Source organism: Schistocerca cancellata, chromosome 9 (assembly GCF_023864275.1).
Source record: "Schistocerca cancellata isolate TAMUIC-IGC-003103 chromosome 9, iqSchCanc2.1, whole genome shotgun sequence".
NCBI classification, from domain to species: Eukaryota; Metazoa; Arthropoda; class Insecta; order Orthoptera; family Acrididae; genus Schistocerca; species Schistocerca cancellata.
Window position 1 is genome coordinate 500,949,578 of NC_064634.1, and position 23,504 is coordinate 500,973,081.

Here is a 23,504-nt window from a genome sequence, read left to right on the forward strand (position 1 = left end):
TGGGGAACGCGTGAGCGTGACCTTTGAAAAACTGAAACAGGGCTATGGGGAACACTCCTTATCAAGAGCACAGGTTCTTCGCTGGCACAAATTATTTTTGGAAGGCTGAGAACACATTAAAGATGAAACTCGGTCAAGATGACCTTCAGCTTCAAAAAGCGAAAAAAACGTCGAATGTGCCCGTGGTCTTTTTAGATCAGACCGACGTTTAACAATAACGATGTGTGTGACCTGTTAAGCATTTTCTCAGTACATCAAATTTTCATGGAAGATTAATGCAAAGGTTTGTGCCAAAATGGTAACGAGCGAGGCGGCACAGTGGTTAGCACACTGGACTCGCATTCGGGAGGACGACGGTTCAATCCCGCGTCTGGCCATCCTGATTTGGGTTTTCTGTGATTTCCTTAAATCTCATGAGGCTAATGCCGGGATGGTTCCTTTGAAAGGGCACGGCCGACTTCCTTCCCTGTCCTTCCCTAATCCGATGAGACCGATGATCTTGCTGTCTGATCCACCACAACAACCCAGCCCAACCCAAAATGGCACCGAGAAACCTCATAAATGAGCAGAAGGACACTCAATGTTGAGGTTCTTGAGAGTATTACCTATGACGGGAAATAGTTCAGTCTTGTGGTCACAGGTGATGGATTCGGATTGAGACAAAGAGGTAAAATGAGAAAAGACACACTGAGACATCTCCACGACCAAAAATAGCTAGAATTAGCAAATCAAAGATCAAAGCAAGACTGATTAGCTTGTTTGACAGTAGGGGCTTCGTGCATAGAGTGTTTATTCCTTCTGGACACACTGTCAGCCAAGTGTTTTACAGAGGTCTCCTTTAAAAGCTCAGGAAAAGGGGGAATCTTGTGAGGCTAGACATTGCAGATAGTTGTTGCTGCACCATGACAACGCCCCATGTCATATGGCCACTTCCATCATGGAATTTTTAGCCTCAAAAGGCATTACTGTTCTTCCACAGCCCCCCTGTATTGCTTATGTGATTCCTTGTGTCTCTTTCTTTTCCCGAAATTGAAAAATGCCTTAAAATGGCATCATTTCAGGGCTCTGAAGAACATTCAAAAGAATGTGAGTGACATGTTAAAGGCTCTATCAGCTGAAGCCTTTCAGCGTTGCTGCCAAGACTGTTTGTAGTTGCCGAAGGAGGCTGTTTTGAAGAGGATACTGTAGTTCGAAAAAAAAATAATAAAAACTTTGGTAGACAAAAAAATCAGTCGTTACTTTTCGCACACACCACGTACAAGGTAAATAGTGACAATTGCGTAAGCTAAATAGCTGAGGTGCTCGCAGGCGGAGCCGCGGCGGTGGCGGGCAGACAGGTAGAGGTGTAGAGGCAGAGGTAGCGCGGCAGAGTTGTTTTTACGTACCGACGGCGAGCAGGCGGCAGATGTGGGGCAGCACCAGGTTGAGCGTGAGGCTGGCGACGCAGCGCAGCGCCCCCAGCGCCACGAAGCAGAGTGACACGCTGGGCAGGCTCAGCACGCACGCCACGTACCACTGCGGGCAGCACACCGCCACACTGGCACAGTCTCTCCCAACTCCTTACGGGCTAAGTGTCACTGCAGCACTCACAGGGGCGAAGCGGCAGAGGTCATTACACACCGTCCTCATTCCGTAGCCTCAAATCTATCTCTTTACGAACCTCGCAACTTGGGCTTAAAAAATGAAGACAAGAGTTGGGTTGTTTTGGGGGAGGAGACCAGACAGCTAGGTTCAAAAATAGTTCAAATGGCTCTAAGCACTATGGGACTTAACATCTGAGGTCATCAGTCCCCTAGACTTAAAACTACTTAAACCTAACTAACCTAAGGACATCGTACACATCCATGCCCGAGGCAGGATTCGAACCTGTGACCGTAGCAGCAGCGAGGTTCCGGACTGAAGCGCCTAGAACCACTTGGCTACAGCAGCCGGCAGACAGTGAGATCATTGGTCTTGTCGAATTAGGGAAGGACGGAGAAGGAAGTCAGCCGTGGCCTTTCAAAGGAACCATCCCAGCATTTGCTTGAGCGTTTTAGGGAAATCACGGAAAACCTAAATCAGGATGGCCGGACGCGGGAAAAGACGGAAAATAAACCTTAAATTACCAATAAAACTGTGAAATAATAGCAATCTGCGATGGGCTTTCAATAAGTAATGCAAAACATTTTTTTTCTAGCCAATTCCAAATGCAAAAATGCGGAACTGGTTGTGGGACATTGTGGAACGTTCCTGCTTCAGCCCCTGTAGTTCCACGAAGTTCCGATAGGTGGCTGCGCTATATGGAACCTTGAAAATGGCGTCTGTAACGGAGATTCTTTCCAAGCAGAGAGCTTGGAAGAAAATCAGAGCAACGCAGGTATTCATCGGCGCTTACAGAATGTCCGCAGAGATCTGAGTGAACAAAAATATGCCGAGTCGTTAGGCAAGGTGTCTCTCATGATAGCGACAAGGTCGTGGAAACCTGTCTGATCCCCCACGTGCCGGCCGGCTGCATACTGCTGTGCTACCCTCACGTCAGCGAGTTCGTCGCCACAGAAATGCAAACCAACCTCTTCTTCGTGACAACACAAGGCCTCACACAAATCTTCAGACCTGAGAGGAGCTCATGAAAATTCAAAAAAATGGTTCAAATGGCTCTGAGCACTATGGGACTTAACACCTGTGGTCATCAGTCCCCTAGAACTTAGAACTACTTAAACCTAACTAACCTAAGGACATCACACACATCCATGCCCGAGGCAGGATTCGAACCTGCGACCGTAGCAGTCGCGCGGTTCCGGACTGAGCGCCTAGAACCGCTAGACCACCGCGGCCGGCACATGAAACTTCATTGGACTGTTTTACCTCATCCGCCCTACAGTCTGGATCTCGCACCTTCTGACTTCCAATGACGGCCAATGAAGGATGCACTCTGTGGAAAGCAGTAATCGAATGATGGGCAGGTTATCGATGCAGCAAAGCGTTGGCTCCAGTGTCGACCAGTAGAGTGGTACTGTGCGGGCACTTAGTCCCTTCCAGTAAGATGGCGTAAGGCCATCGCTTTGAATGGAATATTATATTGAAAAATGGGATTTTGTAGCGAAAATACTGGGGGAAAATATTGTTTATTGCAGTCCTGAATAAAACTAATCTTTTTCAGAAAAAGATATGTTACATTACTTTCAAAAAGTTGTTAAGTAGTGAGGAACCAAGAGCAAAATATCTAGAACAAAACACAAACTGAGAACACTCCGGCATGTCTGAAATCCATAACATCATTAAAGATTCCATGAATAGTAATGCCCCTGGAGAAGATTTAGTAAATGCTGAAATATGGAAAACTGCAGGTGTTCGGTCAGTCAAAAAGCTACATAGAGTCTTTGAAACAGTCAGCGAACAATAAGGTAGACCACAAGATTGTAAAACAGCGTCAATTCACCCAGCCCACAGAAAAGAGAATAAAACTGACGCCAGAAAAACTATACAACAGTTTTCCTCCTTCGAGTGATTTAAAAAAAGATTTCAAAAGCATTACAAAATAAGGTGGATAGAAAACTGGATCGACAGTTAGGAGAATACCAAGGAGGGTTTAAAGGAGGATTATCCTGTGTGGGACAAGTTTTAAATCTGAAATTTATAATTAGGTATGGAAGAATAAGACCCAAATGCAATTACATATCATTTTTAGACTTCAAAAAAGCATATCGTTCAACTGACTGGGAAACATTATCCAACACCTTACAAGGGTTTGGAGTTGACAACAAATCAGTGGGAATCATAAAAGACACACTAACAAAAACAAAATTCAAAATTAAAGTTTCAGTTAAAATCTCCAAGGATTTTGAGATCAGAACTGGTGTAAGACAACAAGATAGAGTCTTCACAATGCTGTTCAGCTGTGTTCTAGAAAAAATAACTACAGAACAGAGGGAAACAATACAAGAAGTAGGGATTTAAAAAATCAATATTAAGAGAAAATGGGATAATCTGAGTATTGATTGCTTGGCAGACGATATTGTCATCTCAGTTGAATGTATAGAAGATGCAACAGTTCAGATAAATCTCCTAAAATAAGACCTTCAAAGGCAGGCCTATGAATACGTTTTGAAAAACCTGAGTGTATGACAGATACAAAGAAGGCATCGAAATACATGTAAACTGATTGTTAAAGAATAGTAAAGGCGACAAAATTTAAATGTTTAGGAGAAATAATACAGACAAATGATTTGGACAAGGAATCTAACTTAACAAGATCAAGGAAAATGGAAATGGCTTTTCAATTAACAAAGAATATGTGGATAACAAGAAATCTATGTCGTTAAGTTCAACTAAACGATTATGTGAAACAGAAAACAAAGAAAGGAAAAAAATCAAGAATATTACAATGGGAAATGGAAATTAAGTAATAATAAACAAGTTTATAAAAGGACAGAACCAATATTTGAAACAATAGGGAAGAGAAGACTTGTATTCTATGGATACCTGAGAAGGATAGAAGAAAAAGGGATAACAAGCAGAATCTGTGACTTTTTTGAAAGAAACACAAAAACATCAAAGATGTGGATCAAAGAAGTTACAGCTGACCTGAGGGAAATACAAATAACGGAGGAAAAAAACAGGTGAAAATGGAAGTCCATTGCAAAAGTAAAAAGTTTCAAGGGCTTCCACGCGAAAGCAAAGACAAATATCATCCTTGCAGATTGTGTGTATCGCACTGAATTCGTCTTGAGAAGGCTTTTTTATCGTCATTTGATTTCTTTGATTCCCACGTCAGTGAGCGTTTCTGAATGCAGATCCAAAAACAAAGTTCACTAATTAAGAAAACGCCTATTCACAAACATGGGCGGAAATCTGAACTAAACGCTACTTATTGGAACTCAATAATAAGCAAGTGTCGGAATGACAACAGCATTGACGACAGGTTATAACAGAGTGCAGTCATCATTATCAACTTAACAATGGCAAAACGATCGAATGTTTCTGCTCAGAAGTGCATGTACCAGATATCATCCACAGTTTTGATTTGGTTGCTCCTACTAGAGTTGCCAGAAATTGGAAAGTAAAAATAAAAGGAATGACGATTTGTTATTTGTTTATAATAATATTTTCAAAACTAAAATACACATATATTACACAAAAAATTACATAGCTCTTCCACTTATTTAATAGAGTGCACAAAATACAGGGTGATTCAAAAAGAATACCACAACTTTAAAAATGTGTATTTAATGAAAGAAACATAATATAACCTTCTGTTATACATCATTACAAAGAGTATTTAAAAAGGTTTTTTTTCACTCAAAAACAAGTTCAGAGATGTTCAGTATGGCCCCCTCCAGACACTCGAGCAATATCAACCTGATACTCCAACTCGTTCCACACTCTCTGTAGCATATCAGGCGTAACAGTTTGGATAGCTGCTGTTATTTCTCGTTTCAAATCATCAATGGTGACTGGGAGAGGTGGCTGAAACACCATATCCTTAACATACCCCCATAAGAAAAAATCGCAGGGGTTAAGATCAGGGTTTCTTGGAGGCCAGTGATGAAGTGCTCTGTCACGGGCTGCCTGGCGGCCGATCCATCGCCTCGGGTAGTTGATGTTCAGGTTTCATAACTAACTTCTTTCGTAGGACTCTCCACACAGTTGATTGTGGAATTTGCAGCGCTCTGCTAGCTCTGCGAGTCGATTTTCCTGGGCTGCGAACAAATGCTTGCTGGATGCGTGCTACATTTTCATCACTCGTTCTCGGCCGTCCAGAACTTTTCCCTTTGCACAAACACCCATTCTCTGTAAAATGTTTATACCAACGTTTAATACACCACCTATCAGGAGGTTTAACACCATACTTCGTTCGAAATGCACGCTGAACAACTGTCGTCGATTCACTTCTGCCGTACTCAATAACACAAAAAGCTTTCTGTTGAGCGGTCGCCATCTTAGCATCAACTGACACTGACGCCTAGTCAACAGCGCCTCAAGCGAACAAATGTACAACTAAATGAAACTTTATAGCTCCCTTAATTCGCCGACAGATAGTGCTTAGCTCTGCCTTTTGTCGTTGCAGAGTTTTAAATTCCTAAAGTTGTGGTATTCTTTTTGAATCATCCTGTATTTATACTACAGAAACACACATCTAAAGAACGCAAAAGATTCATATTTAACATTTCTAAGGGCTAGTCAGTCAGACTGAGATTGATTCTAATTGTATTTCTCTGAACTTTCGGCTCTTTTTTAATAACTGAATAACACTTTTTACAAATTTTAAAATATTGTGAACAGGGCATGCTTTCACAGCTCACTGTCATCTGGAGTTCGGATTTGATTAAATCCTCTGAACCTCTGTTTCTTGGGTCACACCACTTGTTCTTCATGAATGAAAAAAATTCACTCCACAAAGACATTGGAGCCAGAGATACTGAACAAAAGTCCAAGTACTTTGGAATTATTTCATGCACTTTGCTCAGGTTCTGAAAAAAAGAATTTAAGCGAGTTTGCATCATAATCACCGTCTTTGTTCACACTCGTGCTAAAGTAGCGTCGATAACTGCTTTAACTCCTCATATTGGTGACCTATGCAAATATCTACATTTAACTGGAAGACTTTACAGTATTTTCGAATTATTTGAAGTCAGTTCTTTCCTGTAAAGCAAATGCTGCAAGGGATGCATAAGGGCTGTTGCCTGTCAAATCAAACCTTTCTTGCAGATACTGGAGCATATTGACATAAAAACCGTTAAGGTCTTCCAGTTGCCTTTTTCTGCAATGGGCATAGGCTATCCATTTAGGAGTTCTTTTTATTTGCTACCAAAAAAATTGTCTTCCGTATTACTCTACATTTTGGTATTGAAAAGTCTCATTTGTGGTGAAGTCCTTAGTGTTCTAGCTGTCATTTCCAACTGACTTACAATTGTACTTAAAGAAATTTAAGTAGATTCCAGTAACACTGTTTCCTCGGCTCTAGGTTGCATTTCCTGGAAATCTTAGTAATTTTGGGTAGTCAAGAATACTATGGAAGTAACCTTTAATTGCTTTCGAGTTCTAAAACAGTCAAGAAACGGCTAGTGTTAATGAGAGCCATGTAGTTGGAACATGCCTCAAAATCTTAATCCATTCCAAATTCATAAATTCAAAGAATGATTGTATTTGTTCTCGTTTTCTGGCTTAGACAGTGAAGTAATTTTATATTTTTAAGACGACATTTCCAACATCGGTATCTAGTCTGTCAACTGAAAACTTACTATGTTCTGTGTGACATGATTAGAACAATTAGCCTTAAGTAAGTTAGGGCTTTCATTTCTCAGCAACTGATATACTAAAAACATGGTACACAAGTTTGCGTTCGGAGTCCAGACTTGAACAACTTAGATTATATTTCATTGTGGCGCTTTTATCGTTCTCTTCTTAACTGTTTAAATTAATAAAATAGCCCGATAGTTTATTTGAATTTTTAGAATTATACTGTTCCTTAATCGTATCCACCTTATTGTACATTTTGCCTCAGGTCAGTTTGTTCACTGTGTGAAATAGTAAAATGCTTTCTACACAAAGTACAAAGCGATCAGCTCTCATCTGGTCCTGGCTTAATCCACGGAAACGTGTCTTCCCATTTCTTGGTAATGTTTGCTTTGAAATTCAAACTTTTTTCACAGACGAGTTTTTGATGGACCTTCTTCACTCTGAAACATATTTAACTTGAAACTAATTTTCTACCGAAGGCTAACGGATTAAGAACATACTTCTGACAGTGATTGAATCATACTGTAGGAGGTGGAGAAAGCAATGTAAATTAATGTCGTTGATTGTCGCTACAGTTTGGAAGCTCAAGCTTGCCAACATTCACGAAATTCAGCACAATCAAAGAAATTTAACAAAGTCTTTTTTAAAGAATATCAGTTTTAAGATTATAAAGGTTGAAGAAAAAATGCCACACTTGGCGATCAGCATGCGATTCCTCATCCCAATTAAAAAGTGTATCGAGCAGAACCTTGTCCCACCAGTAGGTTTAATAGAAATGCGATTTCAAAAACGAGACTCTGGCAACGTTGTAACTGCGCGTCGTGTGACCAAGAACAGGCGCCACGGACTCTGCAGTCTGTCGGAGGTGTCCCATTAGCTGACAAGGGAACCTCCCCATCGCACCCCCCTCAGATTTAGTTATAATTTGGCACTGGATAGGCCTTGAAAAACTGAACACAGATCAATCGAGAAAACAGGAAGAAGTTGTGTAGAACTATGAAAAAATAAGCAAAATATACAAACTGAGCAGTTCATGGGAACATAAGCAACATCAAGGATGATATAGGCACAGCATCGCCGTGGTCCCGTGGTTAGCGTGAGCAGCTGCGGAGCTAGAGGTCCTTGGTTCAAGTCTCCCCTCGAGCGAGAAGTATACTAACTTTTTTGCAAAGTTATGATCTGTCCGTTCGTTCATTGACGTCTCTGTTCACTGTAATAAGTTTACTGTCTGTGTTTTGCGACCGCACCGCAAAATCGTGCGATTAGTAGACGAAAGGACGTGCCTCTCCAATGGGAACCGAAAATATTTGATCCAGGAAAACATGTCTGATATATTCTATACGACACTGGTGACGGCATGTGCGTCACATGACAGGAATATGTTGTCGACCCACCTAACTTGCACACTTGGCGAATGAGTAAAAAGATTCTTCTACTTTGCCCGATTTAGGTTTTTTTGTGGATGTGATAATCACTCACAAAAAAGTGATGAAAACATAAGAGTGTGTCACATAAACTGCAACAAATGAATGCAACAGTTTCACAGTCGCACAGTTTTCTCTGTGCTCTGTCAAAACATATGTTTTTAATGTTTTCAAATTTTTCCGTGTGCAGACCGTCAAATCCTGCATATGTCCAAGCAAATCTGAACATGTCCTTGGATTTTGGAGAGCGAAATTGATTATATGTGAGTGCCTGAACTCTGATAATTGTCTGAAAATAAAAATTTAAACTTTTCACTCGAGGGAAGACTTGAACCTCTCGTTCCGCAGCTGCTCACGCTAACCACGGGACCACGGCGCTCCTGTGGCCAAGTCATCCTTGATGTTGCCTATGCTGCCCATGAACTACTCAGTTTGTATATTTTGCTTATTTTTTCATAGTTCCACACAACTTCTTCCTGTTTTCTCGATTGATATGTGTTCAGTTTTTCAAGGCCTATCCACTGTGCCAAATTATAACTAAATCTGAGGGGGGGGGGGGGTGCGATGGGGAGGTTTCCTTGTGAGTGAGACCTGACAAAGATGCCAGTGGTCAGATGTTTAGGGATATCGACAAATACGACGTACGGCGGCCTTTACGTATCGTAACGTCTTACAACGACTCCGCACACAGGCTCGCCTCGACAAATTTAGATCGTAGGACATTCTGCAACGAGCTCAATACGTCAATGGCTTCTCAACTTAAACATTACACCCACGTATTATCGATGACAGACACGGTGGCTTCCGGGATACAGGCAGTGTTCGGACACTTTATACTTCCACAAAGGAGGTGTTGGACTCACTCACAGAGGACTGGCGCTGTACCTTCGCTCAATGCGGTGACTCTGGCTTTCACCAATCGTGTTCCTGGCATCCTGATAGCGGAGGTGGCCCCACACACACTGTGCCCCCGGTACCTGTTGGACATTTATCGCCCTCGCTATCGCATACTAGAACTTTTTTTGTGGAACACAGCTATATGTTGGGAGCTATACTGGAGACTCGGAATCCGACAGCAAAGATTTATTTTAGAGTTCTCCAACACTGGAATCCGCCTAACGACATTGTCTGACGACACTCCAAGGTCGACTGGATGCAGGCGAGCCATCCACGCCCCTTGCTGTCCACTTTGGTGTGGTCGACTAGGTCTGTGGTCACTAACGAGAAATTTCCGACCTGACGCAGGCTCCGTACCACTCACATAACTGACGATTCCACGTGCCCCCGTTGTGTGACGGTAGACACGGGCCAACACAGACTGAACTGTGGCCTCGCACGCGAGTGCTGGAAACCGATCCGCATGACTGCCTCTTACTGGCCGCCCGCTTCGATAAGGTGATCCTAGCGGGCAAGATGGCCCTTTTTCGTTCACATTATCGTTATAATTTCTGACGTATGGCTCCTTCGTAGTCATTGATTTAAAAGTAAGAAATATGTGACAGCGCACTTCGGTGATAGGAGGGGAGACATCACGGCCAGGCCTCAGGATTTGATCCCTACCGTCCTTGCCTCCTCCTGCCTGATACTGACTGTGCTCCTCAATTTAAAAAATAAAAAAATTAAAAAAGTAATAAACTTGGTAGGCGGCAGCGCTCGTTGAGTATCGACGCCGCATGTGGCGAGTTCTAGAAGTGTTCCTTTGTAAAAAAAAACTAAAAAATAAAAAAATGATAAAACAGAACGCAAGGCAATAAAACAAGAAAAGTAAGACTAGAAAATGCCGTGGGGAATGGATATGCAGACTCTACAATGTTCGAGTCGAGTTCGCGCCAAACTTCTTTTTTCTTTCTAGTTAAAGCATCAAATTGTTCGTTTGATGTCTAGGTTTATCTTGTGTGTGTGTGTGTGTGTGTGTGTGTGTGTGTGTGTGTGTTGGGGCTTACGGGCGCTCTACGTCGAGGTCATCAGCTCCCTGACACACATAAAAGAAACGAATGTGGACAGACTTAGCAAAACCTAAGCACACACGCAAAGAAAGCAGGAAAAGAAGGAAAATGCTATATAAGAAAGTAAAACGTAACGAAAACGAAAACGTAGCATCAAGAATGCCACAGGAAATTGTCATTGGCTAGCCACTTACATAAAATGCGGGCGAGATTGTCACACAGTGAGCAAATTAAGACCCTCATCCTCAAATCTTTGTAAAAACATTTGACAAGTCACACAACCTTAAAACTTTAACCACATTCGTTCGAGTGTTTCCAGAAGAGATGGCAGATCCACCTGCAAGTCAGCCGCGGTCCGCTGGTCAAAAAATAAAACTCAGTCCAATAAAACGTGACGCACAGTGACCTGGACGCCACAAGCACCACAAATTGGAGGGTCCTCTTGCCGGAGCAGGAAGCCATGCATCATAGGGCTGTGGCCTATCCGAAGCCGAGTGAGGAGAACCTTGTCCCATCTACGGGGCTGGAAGGAAGTACACCACACACGCGTTGTGGGCTTGACTAAACGGAGCTTATTGTCAGTCACTCCCAGCCACTCATCCTCCGACCGACGCATGACTCTTGAGCTCAACAGCGAGGTGAGTGCGTGCAGGGGATGGCACACTGAAATACTTGTGGATTGAGACACGCCTCCTTGGCTGTGAGATCTGCCCTTTCGTTCCCAGCAATGCCGGCGTGCCCTGGAACCCGGCACAAAGCCACCACCTTCCCCAGTCGCTGTAGTTCGAGGAGGGCGTTCTGGATTGTCAGGACTATTTTATCTGCTGGACACAAACGTGAAGGGCACTTAGTGAATCGGAACAGACAAGAAATTTAGGGCAGGAAGAACGTCTCATCTGCTCCAGTGTCCGCAAGATCGCAGACAATTCTGCATCAAAAGTCTGAGGCAGTCGAACCTTGAGGACATGATCCGGAAAAACAACAGAGCAACCAACAGAATCCCCTTGTTTCGACCCATCCATAAAAACAGCTACATAGTCGTCGTGCTCAGATAAAATGGCAGAAAATGTTGCATTAAAAACGGTGGCAGGAGTGCAATCTCTTTTGTACTGCACCAAATCTAAAATCACTCTGGTCCTCTCCAGTAACCAGGGTAGCAGGCGGTTAAAACCCTGGATTTGAGGTCGTACAGACTCCACCACACCGAGGGACTCTAGCACACGTTGCACATGGATCCCAGAGAGCATCATAGCCCAGGGACAGTGGGAAGAAAGGCGGTCCAGAGGTGGATGAGCAACAATATGGTGAGCAGGCGAGGTTGGAGGTGCAAGAAACTTACAAGCCTGGCGCACCAGTAGGAGCTGCCGCTGGATGGTAAGTGGTGGTTCCCTGGCCTCAGCACAGAGGCTGGGTACGGGACTGGTCCGATAAGCACCCATGGCCAGTCGAATCCCCGCATGGTGGACAGCGTCAAGAATCTGCAAATAAGACTGCCTCGTTGACCCATACACCGTGCACCCATAGTCCAGCAGTGAACGCTCAAAAGCCCAATAGAACTGGAGGAGACGGGCCCTGTCTGCTCCCCACGACCTGTGCCTGAGGCACTTGAGGATGTTCAGTGCCTTCAGGCTTTCAAGTCGCGTAGGTGTGGCAGCCATGACAACCTGGAGTCAAAAATTAGGCCCAGAAGGCACATCATGTCTCTAAAATGCAGGATAGTGTCCCCCAGAGCCGGTACATACAAGTACGAGCAACATTCACTTTAGAGAAGATATTCAAAGTGACTACCCTGCATATGCAAACACGTCGCCACTCGTTGGATCATGGATGGTGTACTATATACTTATTCCGTTAAGTGTGTCCACAAATAAAAATTTAATGGATTAAGGTCTGTGGAAAGCAGAGGCCAGAACTTTGGATCTCCACGACCAATCCATTTCTTTGGAAACATCTCTTTCAAATAGTTACACACATTCATTCCAAAGTGTGGCGATACGCCATGGTGCTAAAACCATAGTTGTCACTGAACGTCAACTGGAACATGGAACGCACGTTTACCCCAAAGCATACCTGAAAGCCACATTCACGTGTGACTTGTGGGTTATGCTGCGACCAGTAGTGCCTGTTGTGGAGACTGAAAATCTCTTCGTGATTGAAGTTAGATTCGTTAATCCATATCATGTTATTTACAAACTGTTCATTATCTTCTGCTTGGTGCAAGAGTCAGTCACAAAACTGTACTCATCGAATGTGGTTTTCAGGTCGCTGGCGTTAATGTATAACGATATGCATGCAGTTTTTCAGCGAGAAACACTTCAACAACCAATCTTTGAGATATCTGGAACTGCGATGCAATATCACGGGTACTTCGTCGAGGTGGCTGGTGAATGGTTTCAAGAACTGTGTTCTCTGTTTGTGGAGTACGTTTAATCCATGGACTACCTCTGTCCATTACATACGGACAAAGATTACCGATTTCCTCAAGGTGTTGCTTTAGGCAATGAAAAACATTCTCATTGGGATGCCTCCTTTGAGGGTACATGCATCGTATGCATGAGCAGCAGCAGCAGCTCTGTTACTGGTTGCACCCAGTACCAAAAGCATATCAACGTATTCACCGTTTAGATACTCCATTGGGGGACTATCGACACAGAGTTTTTCAGAGAAGAAAATTCCAGCGACCAGAAAATAATCAGTGCTAAGAGTGGAAAAGGCATGGATCAACTCCTGATTGCAGTAACACCCCAACTCTGGGGTTGGTTAAGAAAGACACTACAACGAACACTGGAAAAATGCTGTCTGTATTTGGGATTCTGGACAACTGACTTGTGTCGTTCAGTGAGGAGTGCCAAAAATTAAGGATTTTACTGCGTGTCCGCAAATCCACTTCACAGAATATCGTCTTCATTTGTGGGAAGTATGCCAAGCCCAGAAAGAGGAGCAGGTGATAGGGTATCTGATGAGGATTGAGGACAGCAGTTGTTGCACCAAGTACCAGACACCTATCACTGGTTCGTACACCAAGCAATGCTCATCCATGTCCAGAACATCACAGGTGACACACACTGGGGTGTCTGGAAGGTGAATCCTATGAAGGTGTGACCTGCACACTTGCCTTCCACTGACTGAATGGTACCATGCAGACTGGACGTCAGTGTCAAGATAAGGAGAGCACACTGATCGCCAGGTGGTACATCAGTCGACACGGGAATGCTTCCTCTCAACCACATTTGGTGACATGTTTTGCTGAAGAAAGCCGTAGATCGCCTTTGCGGATATCAAGCGCATTGACAATATCGTAGTAAGGACATAGCTCACTTTGAGGAAAAAATAGTGGAAGTAAAAGAAGGGTGGGGGACATCCGAAAGCTGGATAGGGGCTGGTGTAAGGGTATCCAAGGACAGGCTGGTGAGGCATATGAATGGCGCCTCAGCAACATTTGAAAGCTGACGAAAAGGGGCTATCACTCTGTCAGGGACATGATACAGGTCTAAATCACCCCTGATTCATGGCAGGGTGTTGGTCTTGTTCTGTATCTTGAACAGCAAACCATGGTAAGCATATGAACCCAGTGCTGCTAGCATGTGGCAGGGCATGGATGACAGAATGGGGAGTGTCTGTGCCATATGGAGGATACTTGACACCCAATATACAAGGCGCATCCCGAAAGCAAGTATCCCAATTGTTTTAAAACAAAGACAACATAGTTACATAAAAAACTTTATTGGCAACAGGTACAGCAATGTTTGAGCTATTTTACTACATAGTCATCAAAAGAATTGAGACACTTTTCATATCGCGGCATAAACTTCTGTATTCCTGTGTCATAGAAGCCTGCCGCCGGTGAATGGAACGAGCATGTGACAGCCTTCTTCAGGTCTTCGTCATCATCAAAAGGCTGGCCGGATGACAGGAATTTGTCGAAGTGCAAGAAAAGATGGAAATCACTGGGAGCAAGATCAGGACTGAGTGCTGGATGATCAAACAGCTCCCAGCCGAACTTCTGCAAAACAGCCACTGTGCGACGAGCTGTATGGGGACAACACCTGGAGTAAGCATTCCATGCCTCTCGTTCTGATGGCACGTCACAGCTTCTGCATTGTTTCACAGTAATGGTCACCATTCACTGTTGCACTTCTGGGCAGGAAGTCAATGAGCAGAATGCCCTTCCTGTCCTGGAACACCGTGCACTTGACTTTCTGTACCAACACAGTATGTCTGAATTTCGCGTTGACCTGAAATCGGCTGTGACGCCTCAGCCATGGTGCCTCATTTCACTATCGGTAAGTTTCAGCTGGCGTCCCAACAGGGAGTGCGGATTACTCTCTTGTGCGGTTATCACTGCCTCGCCTAGTTTCAAAAGCTACCGCTAGAGTTGCGTCGAGGCTCCAAAGATTCTCACAGCTTGGAGCCGGATGGCTAGGGGACGGGTGGGGGGGGGGGGAGGGGGGAGGCACAGCATACGCGACGCACATGGGCTGTGGGTCGGCACGACGTCTTTCCCGGGTTATCGTTCACTCTTCTTCCCTTATGTTGTGCGCAATTAGTTGTTTAGCTTTGTGCACTGATTTACGCTCCAGAAGCGGTTTGAACATATGGTCACTGTTTCATTGTGTTGTCATGCACGCCTCGCCATGTTACTTAGCTCTGTGATTTTGTGATGGGGTATTGCCCTGCCTGCCCTGTGGGATTTTGAAGTAACTTGTCTTAATCTGCAGGCCAGCATTCTCTCTCACAAAACTTTACCCATGATTGATACTGTTATGTTATGTAACGCGCCCAGTTGTCACACATAGCTATATCAGGAGCCTATGTCTCATCTCGTTTCTTTTTTTTTTTTTTTTTAATGTGTTAGTTTCAGAATTCTTATGCAAGAGGACCAGTTGTTCTAAGTTTTAGTGTTTGTTTTCACAGTGTTTTAGAAGTTGGTGGGCTCTCTCGTATTACTGTTATCCAGCCCTTTTAAGCATGTTGTGAGCTCCAGCTAATGGTAAAACCCTAGCGAGTTGTTTATTATATTTCTTCCTGGAAGAAATTACAGCTCCCTTTCTGTAGTTCCCAGTTAATGAAGCCTATTTCAGAGGTCGTATCAGCTTACTGGAAACGCTCTATAAGTGTACTCATGGTTAAACCGTAACTTTAATTGTATTGTAATCCAGTCAGAAACTTATCTGTCTTGTTTGTTAACAGCACTTACTAAGTTGCTGGGAGAGTGTTAACATGTCGGTGGCTATCTGCCGCGTGGGCCTGGCTTTCTTGGGGCCGTATGCACGGTGCTCGAGCATTTCCTAGTGCGGCTTCCTATTTCTTTATAGCTGCGCGTCTGCTTGTCTGTGCTCAAGCTGAGTATCTTTCGTTATGTGACTTGTACTCTAAACGAAGTTTCACCATTGAGCAAGGGACCTATGATTAACTGGCTTCCCACAGGAAATTTTTTCTGTTATGTTTAATAGATATTGTACCCTTGTTCTAAGTTTTACCCTTGTTCTAAGTTTTATAGTAAATTTTTTTGTGTAAACCTTTGGCTAATCCCTATGTTTTCCTTATTAATATTTATCTCTGGGGGGTCCGCCTAATGTCTTCGACTTCAATTCGCTCGAAGAAATTTAACTAAAACTGTTTTAGTTATTTTAATTGGCTGGTGTATTTAAAATTGGTTAATTTAAATTTTTAAAAGCCAGTATAGTTAACTTCTTATTTCTTGAATTTGTTTGAGATCATCTACATCTACACAGACACTCCGCAAGCCACCGTACGGTGCGTGGCGAAGCGTACCTTGCACCACTACATGTCACTTCACTTCCTGTTCCAGTCGCAAATAGAGCGACGGAAAAACGACTGCCTGTACGCCTCCGTATGAGCCCTAATTTCTCGTATCTCATCTTCCTGGTTCTTACGCGCGATGTATGTTAGCGGTAGCTGAATCGTTCAGCAGTCAGCTTCAAATGCCGGTTATGTAAATTTTCTCAATAGTGTTTCTCAAAAACAACGTCACCTTCGCTCCAGGGATTCCATTTGAGTTCCCGAAGCATATCTGTAACACTTACGTATTGTTCAAACCTACTGGTGATAAATTTAGCAGCCTGCCTCTGATTGCTTCAATGTCTTCCTTCAATCCGACCTTGTAAGGATCCCAAACACTCGAGCAGTAGCCGGCCGAAGTGGCCGTGCGGTTCTAGGCGCTACAGTCTGGAGCCGCGTGACCGCTACGGTCGCAGGTTCGAATCCTGCCTCGGGCATGGGTGTGTGTGATGTCCTTAGGTTAGTTACAGTAGGTTTAAGTAATTCTAAGTTCTAGGGGACTGATGACCACAGCAGTTAAGTCCCATAGTGCTCAGAGCTATTTGAACCATTTTGAACCCGAGCAGTACTCAAGAATAGGTCGCACCAACATCCTATACGCGATCTTCTTTACAGGTGAACCACTATTTCCTAAAATTCTCCCAATCAACAGAAGTCGACCATTTGCCTTCCCTACCAGAGTTTTCACACGCTCGTCCCACCTCATATCGCTTTGCAACGCTAAGCCCTGTTTTGAACCCCTGTGGCAGCAAATAAATTTCAAATTTTCTACCTGTTTTCCAAAGGGGACCTGTTATCAAAGAAAATATATAAAAATAGATGTTGTTGTTCAAGTATAAATGATGTTAGTTAAAGGGGCCCAGTCCTTCCACGTCACTTTCCTGACCCTGGTAATCCCCGATTTCAACACCAACGCATTGACTGCTGCTTGGTTTCCAGGGTCAAGTGAGAAATCTACATCTCATCGCCCACGACGACCCTGTCGAGGAGCTGGTCGCCGCCATTACGATACCACTGCAGAAGTGTCAGTACTGCTGCAAAGTGATTCGTTTTATGCTCAGGTGTCAGGCTTTCCGGCATCCACCTGGTCAAGAAATTCTTGGACAGCAGGTGCTTAGTGATAATTTCATGCAACAAGTACCACAACATCTGCGGAAATTGGCTGCCGACCTCCGTAATCGTGAGGTGACGGCTATCTAGGATGGGCTGCGCCACCGGCTCAGTGAGGTGATCATTAATGAGGGATGGTCGCCCACTACGATTTTCATCGGTTTCCAAAGGGGACCTGTTATCAAAGAAAATATATAAAAATAGATGTTGTTGTTGTTCAAGTATAAATGATGTTAGTTAAAGGGGCCCAGTCCTTCCACGTCACTTTCCCGATCCTGGTAATCCCCGATTTCAAGCAAACAGTCTATAAAACCATCGAGAACATAGAATTCTCAACATCTGCTGCAGACAAGAAGAAGAATGCTGTGAAGAACATTGCCGCTTCTGCACTACTCGATGGCCCTTCTGTTTTCTGTGGATGTAGACTTAATTTTAGTATTGACCTGAATGATTCTTTTTCACATGGTAATGGTTGGCTTACTGTAGCTATTGTACGTGGAGGTACAGGAAGTACCTAATGTTCCTGGACTTGAAAGTTTTGTAGACAGAGACATTATTGCCTACCGTACCTTATTGCTGAACTTGCAAATAAAGACTTTGGTAGATCCGCTTATATGTCTACCTCTGCCATGTCATTGTATACTCGTAACAAAAGAAAAATATCTGTAAATGAGTCTGTATTTATTTGGATTGAAGGTGAAGGAGTATGTGAATATGTAAAATTTGTTGGAGACTGTAGTTTGTATTTTCATAAATAAAGTGATCTGTAGCGTAGCTGAGAACCGGACAAGGGTACATCTAGAACCTGTCGGCATAGAGTATGTAACAGCATGTTACGTCATCACACTGACCAGTTGACCTTTGACCCCGCGCCGATAAGGCCGGCCGACGTCATCTTGGCAGCGCGCCAGCGGCGGACTTAGCGCACATTGACTGCTGCTTGGTTTGCAGGGTCAAGTGAGAAATCTACATCTCACCGCCCACGACGACCCTGTCGAGGAGCTCGTCGCCGCCATTACGATACCACTGCAGAAGTGTCAGTGCTGCTGCAAAGTGATTCGTTTTATGCTCAGGTGTCAGGCTTTCCGGCATCCACCTGGTCAAGAAATTCTTGGACAGCAGGTGCTTAGTGATAACTTCATGCAACAAGTACCACAATATCTGCGGAAATTGGCTGCCGACCTCCGTAATCGTGAGGTGACGGTTATCTAGGATGGGCTGCGCCATCGGCTCAATGAGGTGATCATTAATGAGGGATGGTCGCCCACTACGTTTTTCATCGTCGACACGACCTTCAGTAAAAGTCTACAACAGTGGCACACCATCTGTTTGCTCATGATGTTCTGCCCGTAGACATGACAGAGCTGACGATGAATTTCGATGGGTGCTGTGTTTTGTGCATTAAGGTTGGTTGTTTGGGGAATGAGACCAGACAGCGTGGTCATCGGTCTCATCGGATTAGGGAAGGATGGGGAAGGAAGTCGGCCGTGCCCTTTCAGAGGAACCATCCCGTCATTTTCCTGGAGTGATGTAGGAAAATCACGGAAAACCTAAATCAGGATGGCCGGACGCGGGATTGAACCGTCGTCCTCCCGAATGCGAGTCCAGTGTCTAACCACTGCGCCACCTCGCTCGGTGTGCATTAAGGAACCTCATCACTGACCGAACCTCGCAGGTGCGGAGAACGTATAGGAGACACCATTTCAGGGCACTGCTGCTGCGGTTCTGGCCCTTGGTGGGTCCTGTACGCCAGGTGTTTGACTGTCGCATCATAGATCTGTCGCGCAATTTTCCCAGCTAAATTGGTCTACTTTGAAGGATACAACACCAGGAAACTTAGTTTGTGGATGCGCGTTGTACATTTACTTTTTGTGACCATTGTAGAAAGTTGAGGGCTCGTAAACAATGATCTAGGAGCCCAGTTCATATTTGGGACAGTAGGTTCCAGCAGTTGTGGGCACTTTTGCACTGCATATCAAATCGAGTCCTAAGCATGAGATAGTAGCAGCCACATGCAGTGGAGCAGCGCTTTCTGAAGGAAGCTCAACACCTATAGCCATGGCGCTCAATTTGCCGGTATTGAGGCAGCTACCACAATCTTCGTTGGAGGTGGTAACTCATGCCCATGACTCCCTCACTTCAGCACCACCACGACGAATGAGGATGAGACCAGTGGCATAAGCAGTGCAATCGAATACATGGCCACCAAGAGACATCGTAGACTGGCATTGACGGTGGCTGCAGAGCAATGGTTTCATGGCAGAAGCATATAACAGTTCAGAGAGCGGGCTGCCTTGATGCACCAAACGACAGATCAAGACAGGAGGAATGAGGCAGTCATTGTAGAGTACAGAGGACGTCTCTCAACGAAGGAGACGCATTACGACGTCGACGGTAATATCAGGGAGGTCCATACTGAGCAGCACCCTTCCCAAGCAGTCGTGATCTACTTAGGTGAACGTCTGGCTGAAATCAACGGCAGCCAAAGTCAAGGCACACGACGAGTGTGAGGAAGGGCGATTATGTCACGATAGCGACAGAGGGCACTGCCGATGTTATTGGTTTGATCAAGAGAAACCGCATACTGGGCCATCCGTTTAAGCCATGCAGCCAACAGCTGGATAAAGATCTTCATGTCATTGTTGAGCAACGTAACGGGGCGATAATTATATATCCGTGCTGTACCCAAGGCTTGTGGATGGGTATGAGAAGACCATCAAGGAAACCGTCTGGGATTTGCATGACAGGCGAGATAAGGTCCTGACAAATCTCCATTCACGCCGCCGCCATTAAGGGACGAAACTTCCGATAAAAGATTAGTGGGAGGCCGTCAGAGCTGGGTGATCTGTTCATAGAAACCACCTGGATAGCATCATGGACTTCGTCTTTCGTGATATTGGTAAGCAGACCCATCTTTCCATTCTCAGGAACCAAGCCAAAGGAGAGTCGGGAGACCACTGTAGTCTTAGCAATGCTGTAGTGTTGGCAGGGTAGTGACGTTGTGCAGACTACAGCATAACACAATGTGCATGAAGAGCAAACCCTATATCGTGCTGAGTATCTAACCACCATCTATCATCAGTCATAAGAACGGTGGCAGTGTTCTGCTATCATGTGGTACACAGGCAGAAGTTCTTGCTCTAACCCATCGTGTGTGCATGCCCTGACCAAAGCTCCTTCAAGGTAATGTCGAGAGAGGGCAGTGAGCTGTGCATTGGCATAATTAACCATCGTCTGACGCTCTGGTGAATATGGCACCATAGCGCAATCCCAGAGAATGGTGAAGTGAAACTCCTGGGCCGGACGGGGTGGCCGAGCGGTTCTAGGCGCTACAGTCCGGAAACGCGTGACCGCTACGGTCGCAGGTTCGAATCCTGCCTCAGGCATGGGTGTGTGTGCTGTCCTTAGGTTAGTTGGGTTTAAGTTGTTCTAAGTTCTAGGGGACTGATGACCTCAGAAGTTAAGTCCCATAGCCATTTGAACCATTTTTTTTAAACTCCTGGGTTTGTCGCCGCAACATCCCTTCCATAACCAATCAATGCCCTATGGAAGTCAGGCTTTGTTCAGATGACCCACCATGACAGGAGAGACTGTTATGCATCATGATGTTGATGACAAATCTGTCCACATGGTCTTGATGTGCAGCTGGCTATCAGGTGAAATTAGATGGATCTTGTTCAGTTCCCATTGTCCCTGGCCACGCCACGCCACACACTGATGGCACAGGTATATGCGTCATGATCAGAGAATGCAACAGGTCAGACTTCAGCAGCTTGCGCCCCACCAACAATATTGTGGGAGATATAAACACGATTGAGGCGACTGAAAGAATGGCTAGTGAATTGTGTAAACCCCTGACAGACTTCAGCAGCTTCCGCCCCACCAACAATATTGCGGGAGATATAAACACGGTTGAGGCGACTGAAAGAATGGCTAGTGAATTGTGTAAACCCCTGACAATCACTACAGACATGATCTCTAGAGTCCACAAGGTTGAGGTAATGGATAATTGCCGCTAGTGCCGCCCACAGAGAATGATATGGCAAATGGTCTTTGGGCGTCTGGGTGGGGTTGAAGTCGCCTCCTATGATTAAGGCATCTTGCTGGCTCACAAAGAGAGGACTCAGGAAAGAGAGGCCTCAGGAAAGAAAGAAGACTGTCCATAATCGTAACCAGGTAACTGGAACCAGATGGCACACAGACATCGATGATCCTGATGTGAAGAATCTTGAGAGCCATACCTCTGGCATTAGGGGGATACAAAACTGTATCAGCGAGGATACCATCATGTAAGAGGATCACCACCCCACTACCAGTAGGGGAAGCATGGGAAATGAGTCCCGCAAATCCATGGGTAGCACAAAATGTTCCTCCTTAAGGAGGGGAACATCAGCTTCCACAGCACACAGCATTTCATGTCGTAATGCCAGTTTATGGTGCATGTGAATGGTATTGACATTGACAGTGGCTATGCGGTAGGTCTGAAAAGCTGCCAGCAGCAGGAGGGTGGACGATGCACACACAAGGGAAGCAGGGGGAGCTCCCTGTTAGGCCCCTGTGCAAGAGCAAATCACTGCAATGGGGAGGGAGGCGACCTGACCAATGGGGGTACATCATTGTGCATCTCCAGAATGTCCAGCATCGACATCATCTTCCCAGGATAGAATGTCTCACTGGACCAGGTCAGTGGAACACAATCAGAGGTACACCCAGAGGTAGCATCAGACACAGAAAGGAGGCAAGCACATTGGACACAGGTGGGGGAAGGTTGGTGTTTGTAGTGGATGCTGACTGGAGATGGAGATGGGGAGAGATGCCGCATCATCTGGTGCAAGTGCCTTGGAGCACACCACATCAGCAGTGGAAGGATGAATATCCTGCTCACACACCTAAAGAGCTACAGCACTGTCTCTTCTGTTTCCTCAGACCGTTGCTTCCTAACATGTTGTTTCATGTTGGATGGTGAATGGTTGTTGTACAACATGCAGCCATATGGCAGAAAAGTGGAGGTTGGTACAACTCCATGATCAACAGTCTTGGTGTAAGAACAGACAGCTTGCATCTGTTGACAGCTGGTAACACCTCCAGCAGCAGGAAAAACAGGCAAAATGTTCATTGTGTAACTGATGGGAGTTGCTGCTGGTGCCGAGTGATTCAAAGACGTTGCAGCAGGCAGCCCCATCACAGATGTGTAATACATAGGTAACACACTGGGCACTGCAGAAACAACAACATCTATGATCAGCGTCTGAACCAGTTTATGTTGGAGACATTCAGATGGGATGTGCATGACCGTCCTGATCACAACCTGAACAAGTGCGTGGCTGGCGACCTTACATGATGACAGTACTGCAGCCAGCAATGACCAAGTAAGAAGGCACATGTTTCCTCAATTCAATTTGTATCTGACGGACGCCACTGAGAACACGTCTTCCACATTTCAGCAATGTGACTGATGTCGTTGCTGTAAGGTGTAAAGGTGGGCACCACACCATCCTATGGCACCTCCAATGGCAGTTTGAAAATTCTCAGTGTACGGAGGCCAAAACCAGCATGGCCAACCATGGCAGCCGCTACACTATGTGATCAAAAGTATCAGGACACCTGAGTGAAATAACTTCCAAGTTCGTGGCACCTCCATCGGTAATGCTGGAATTCTATATGGTGTCGGCCCACCCTTAGCCTTGATGACAGCTTCCACTCTCGCAGGCGTACGTTCAATCAGGTGCTGAGAGGTTTCTTGGGGAATGGCAGCCCATTCTTCACGGAGTACTGCACTGAGAAGAGGTATCGATGTCCGTCAGTGAGGCCGGGAATGGTGTTCTACAGGATTCAGGTCAGAACTCAGTGCACGCCAGTCCTTTACAGGTATGTTATTGTCGTGTAACAACTCCGCCACAAGCCGTGCATTATGAACAGACGCAATCGCCATCCCCGAATTGCTCTTCAACAGTGGGAAGCAAGAAGGTGATTAAAACATCAATGTAGGCCAGTGCTCTGATAG

The 23,504-nt window shown here is 45.0% G+C and overlaps 1 protein-coding gene across 1 annotated transcript in view; it reads right to left on the bottom strand.

The window, feature by feature from the left end:
• LOC126101523 (proline-rich protein 36-like) overlaps nt 1–23,504 on the bottom strand; it is a 323,227-nt gene that overhangs the window by 40,636 nt on the left and 259,087 nt on the right. Inside the window, exon 6 of the mRNA XM_049912165.1 lies at nt 1,386–1,515. Within this exon, the coding sequence (XP_049768122.1) occupies nt 1,386–1,515 (130 nt within the window). The remainder of the gene's footprint in view (nt 1–1,385; nt 1,516–23,504) is intronic.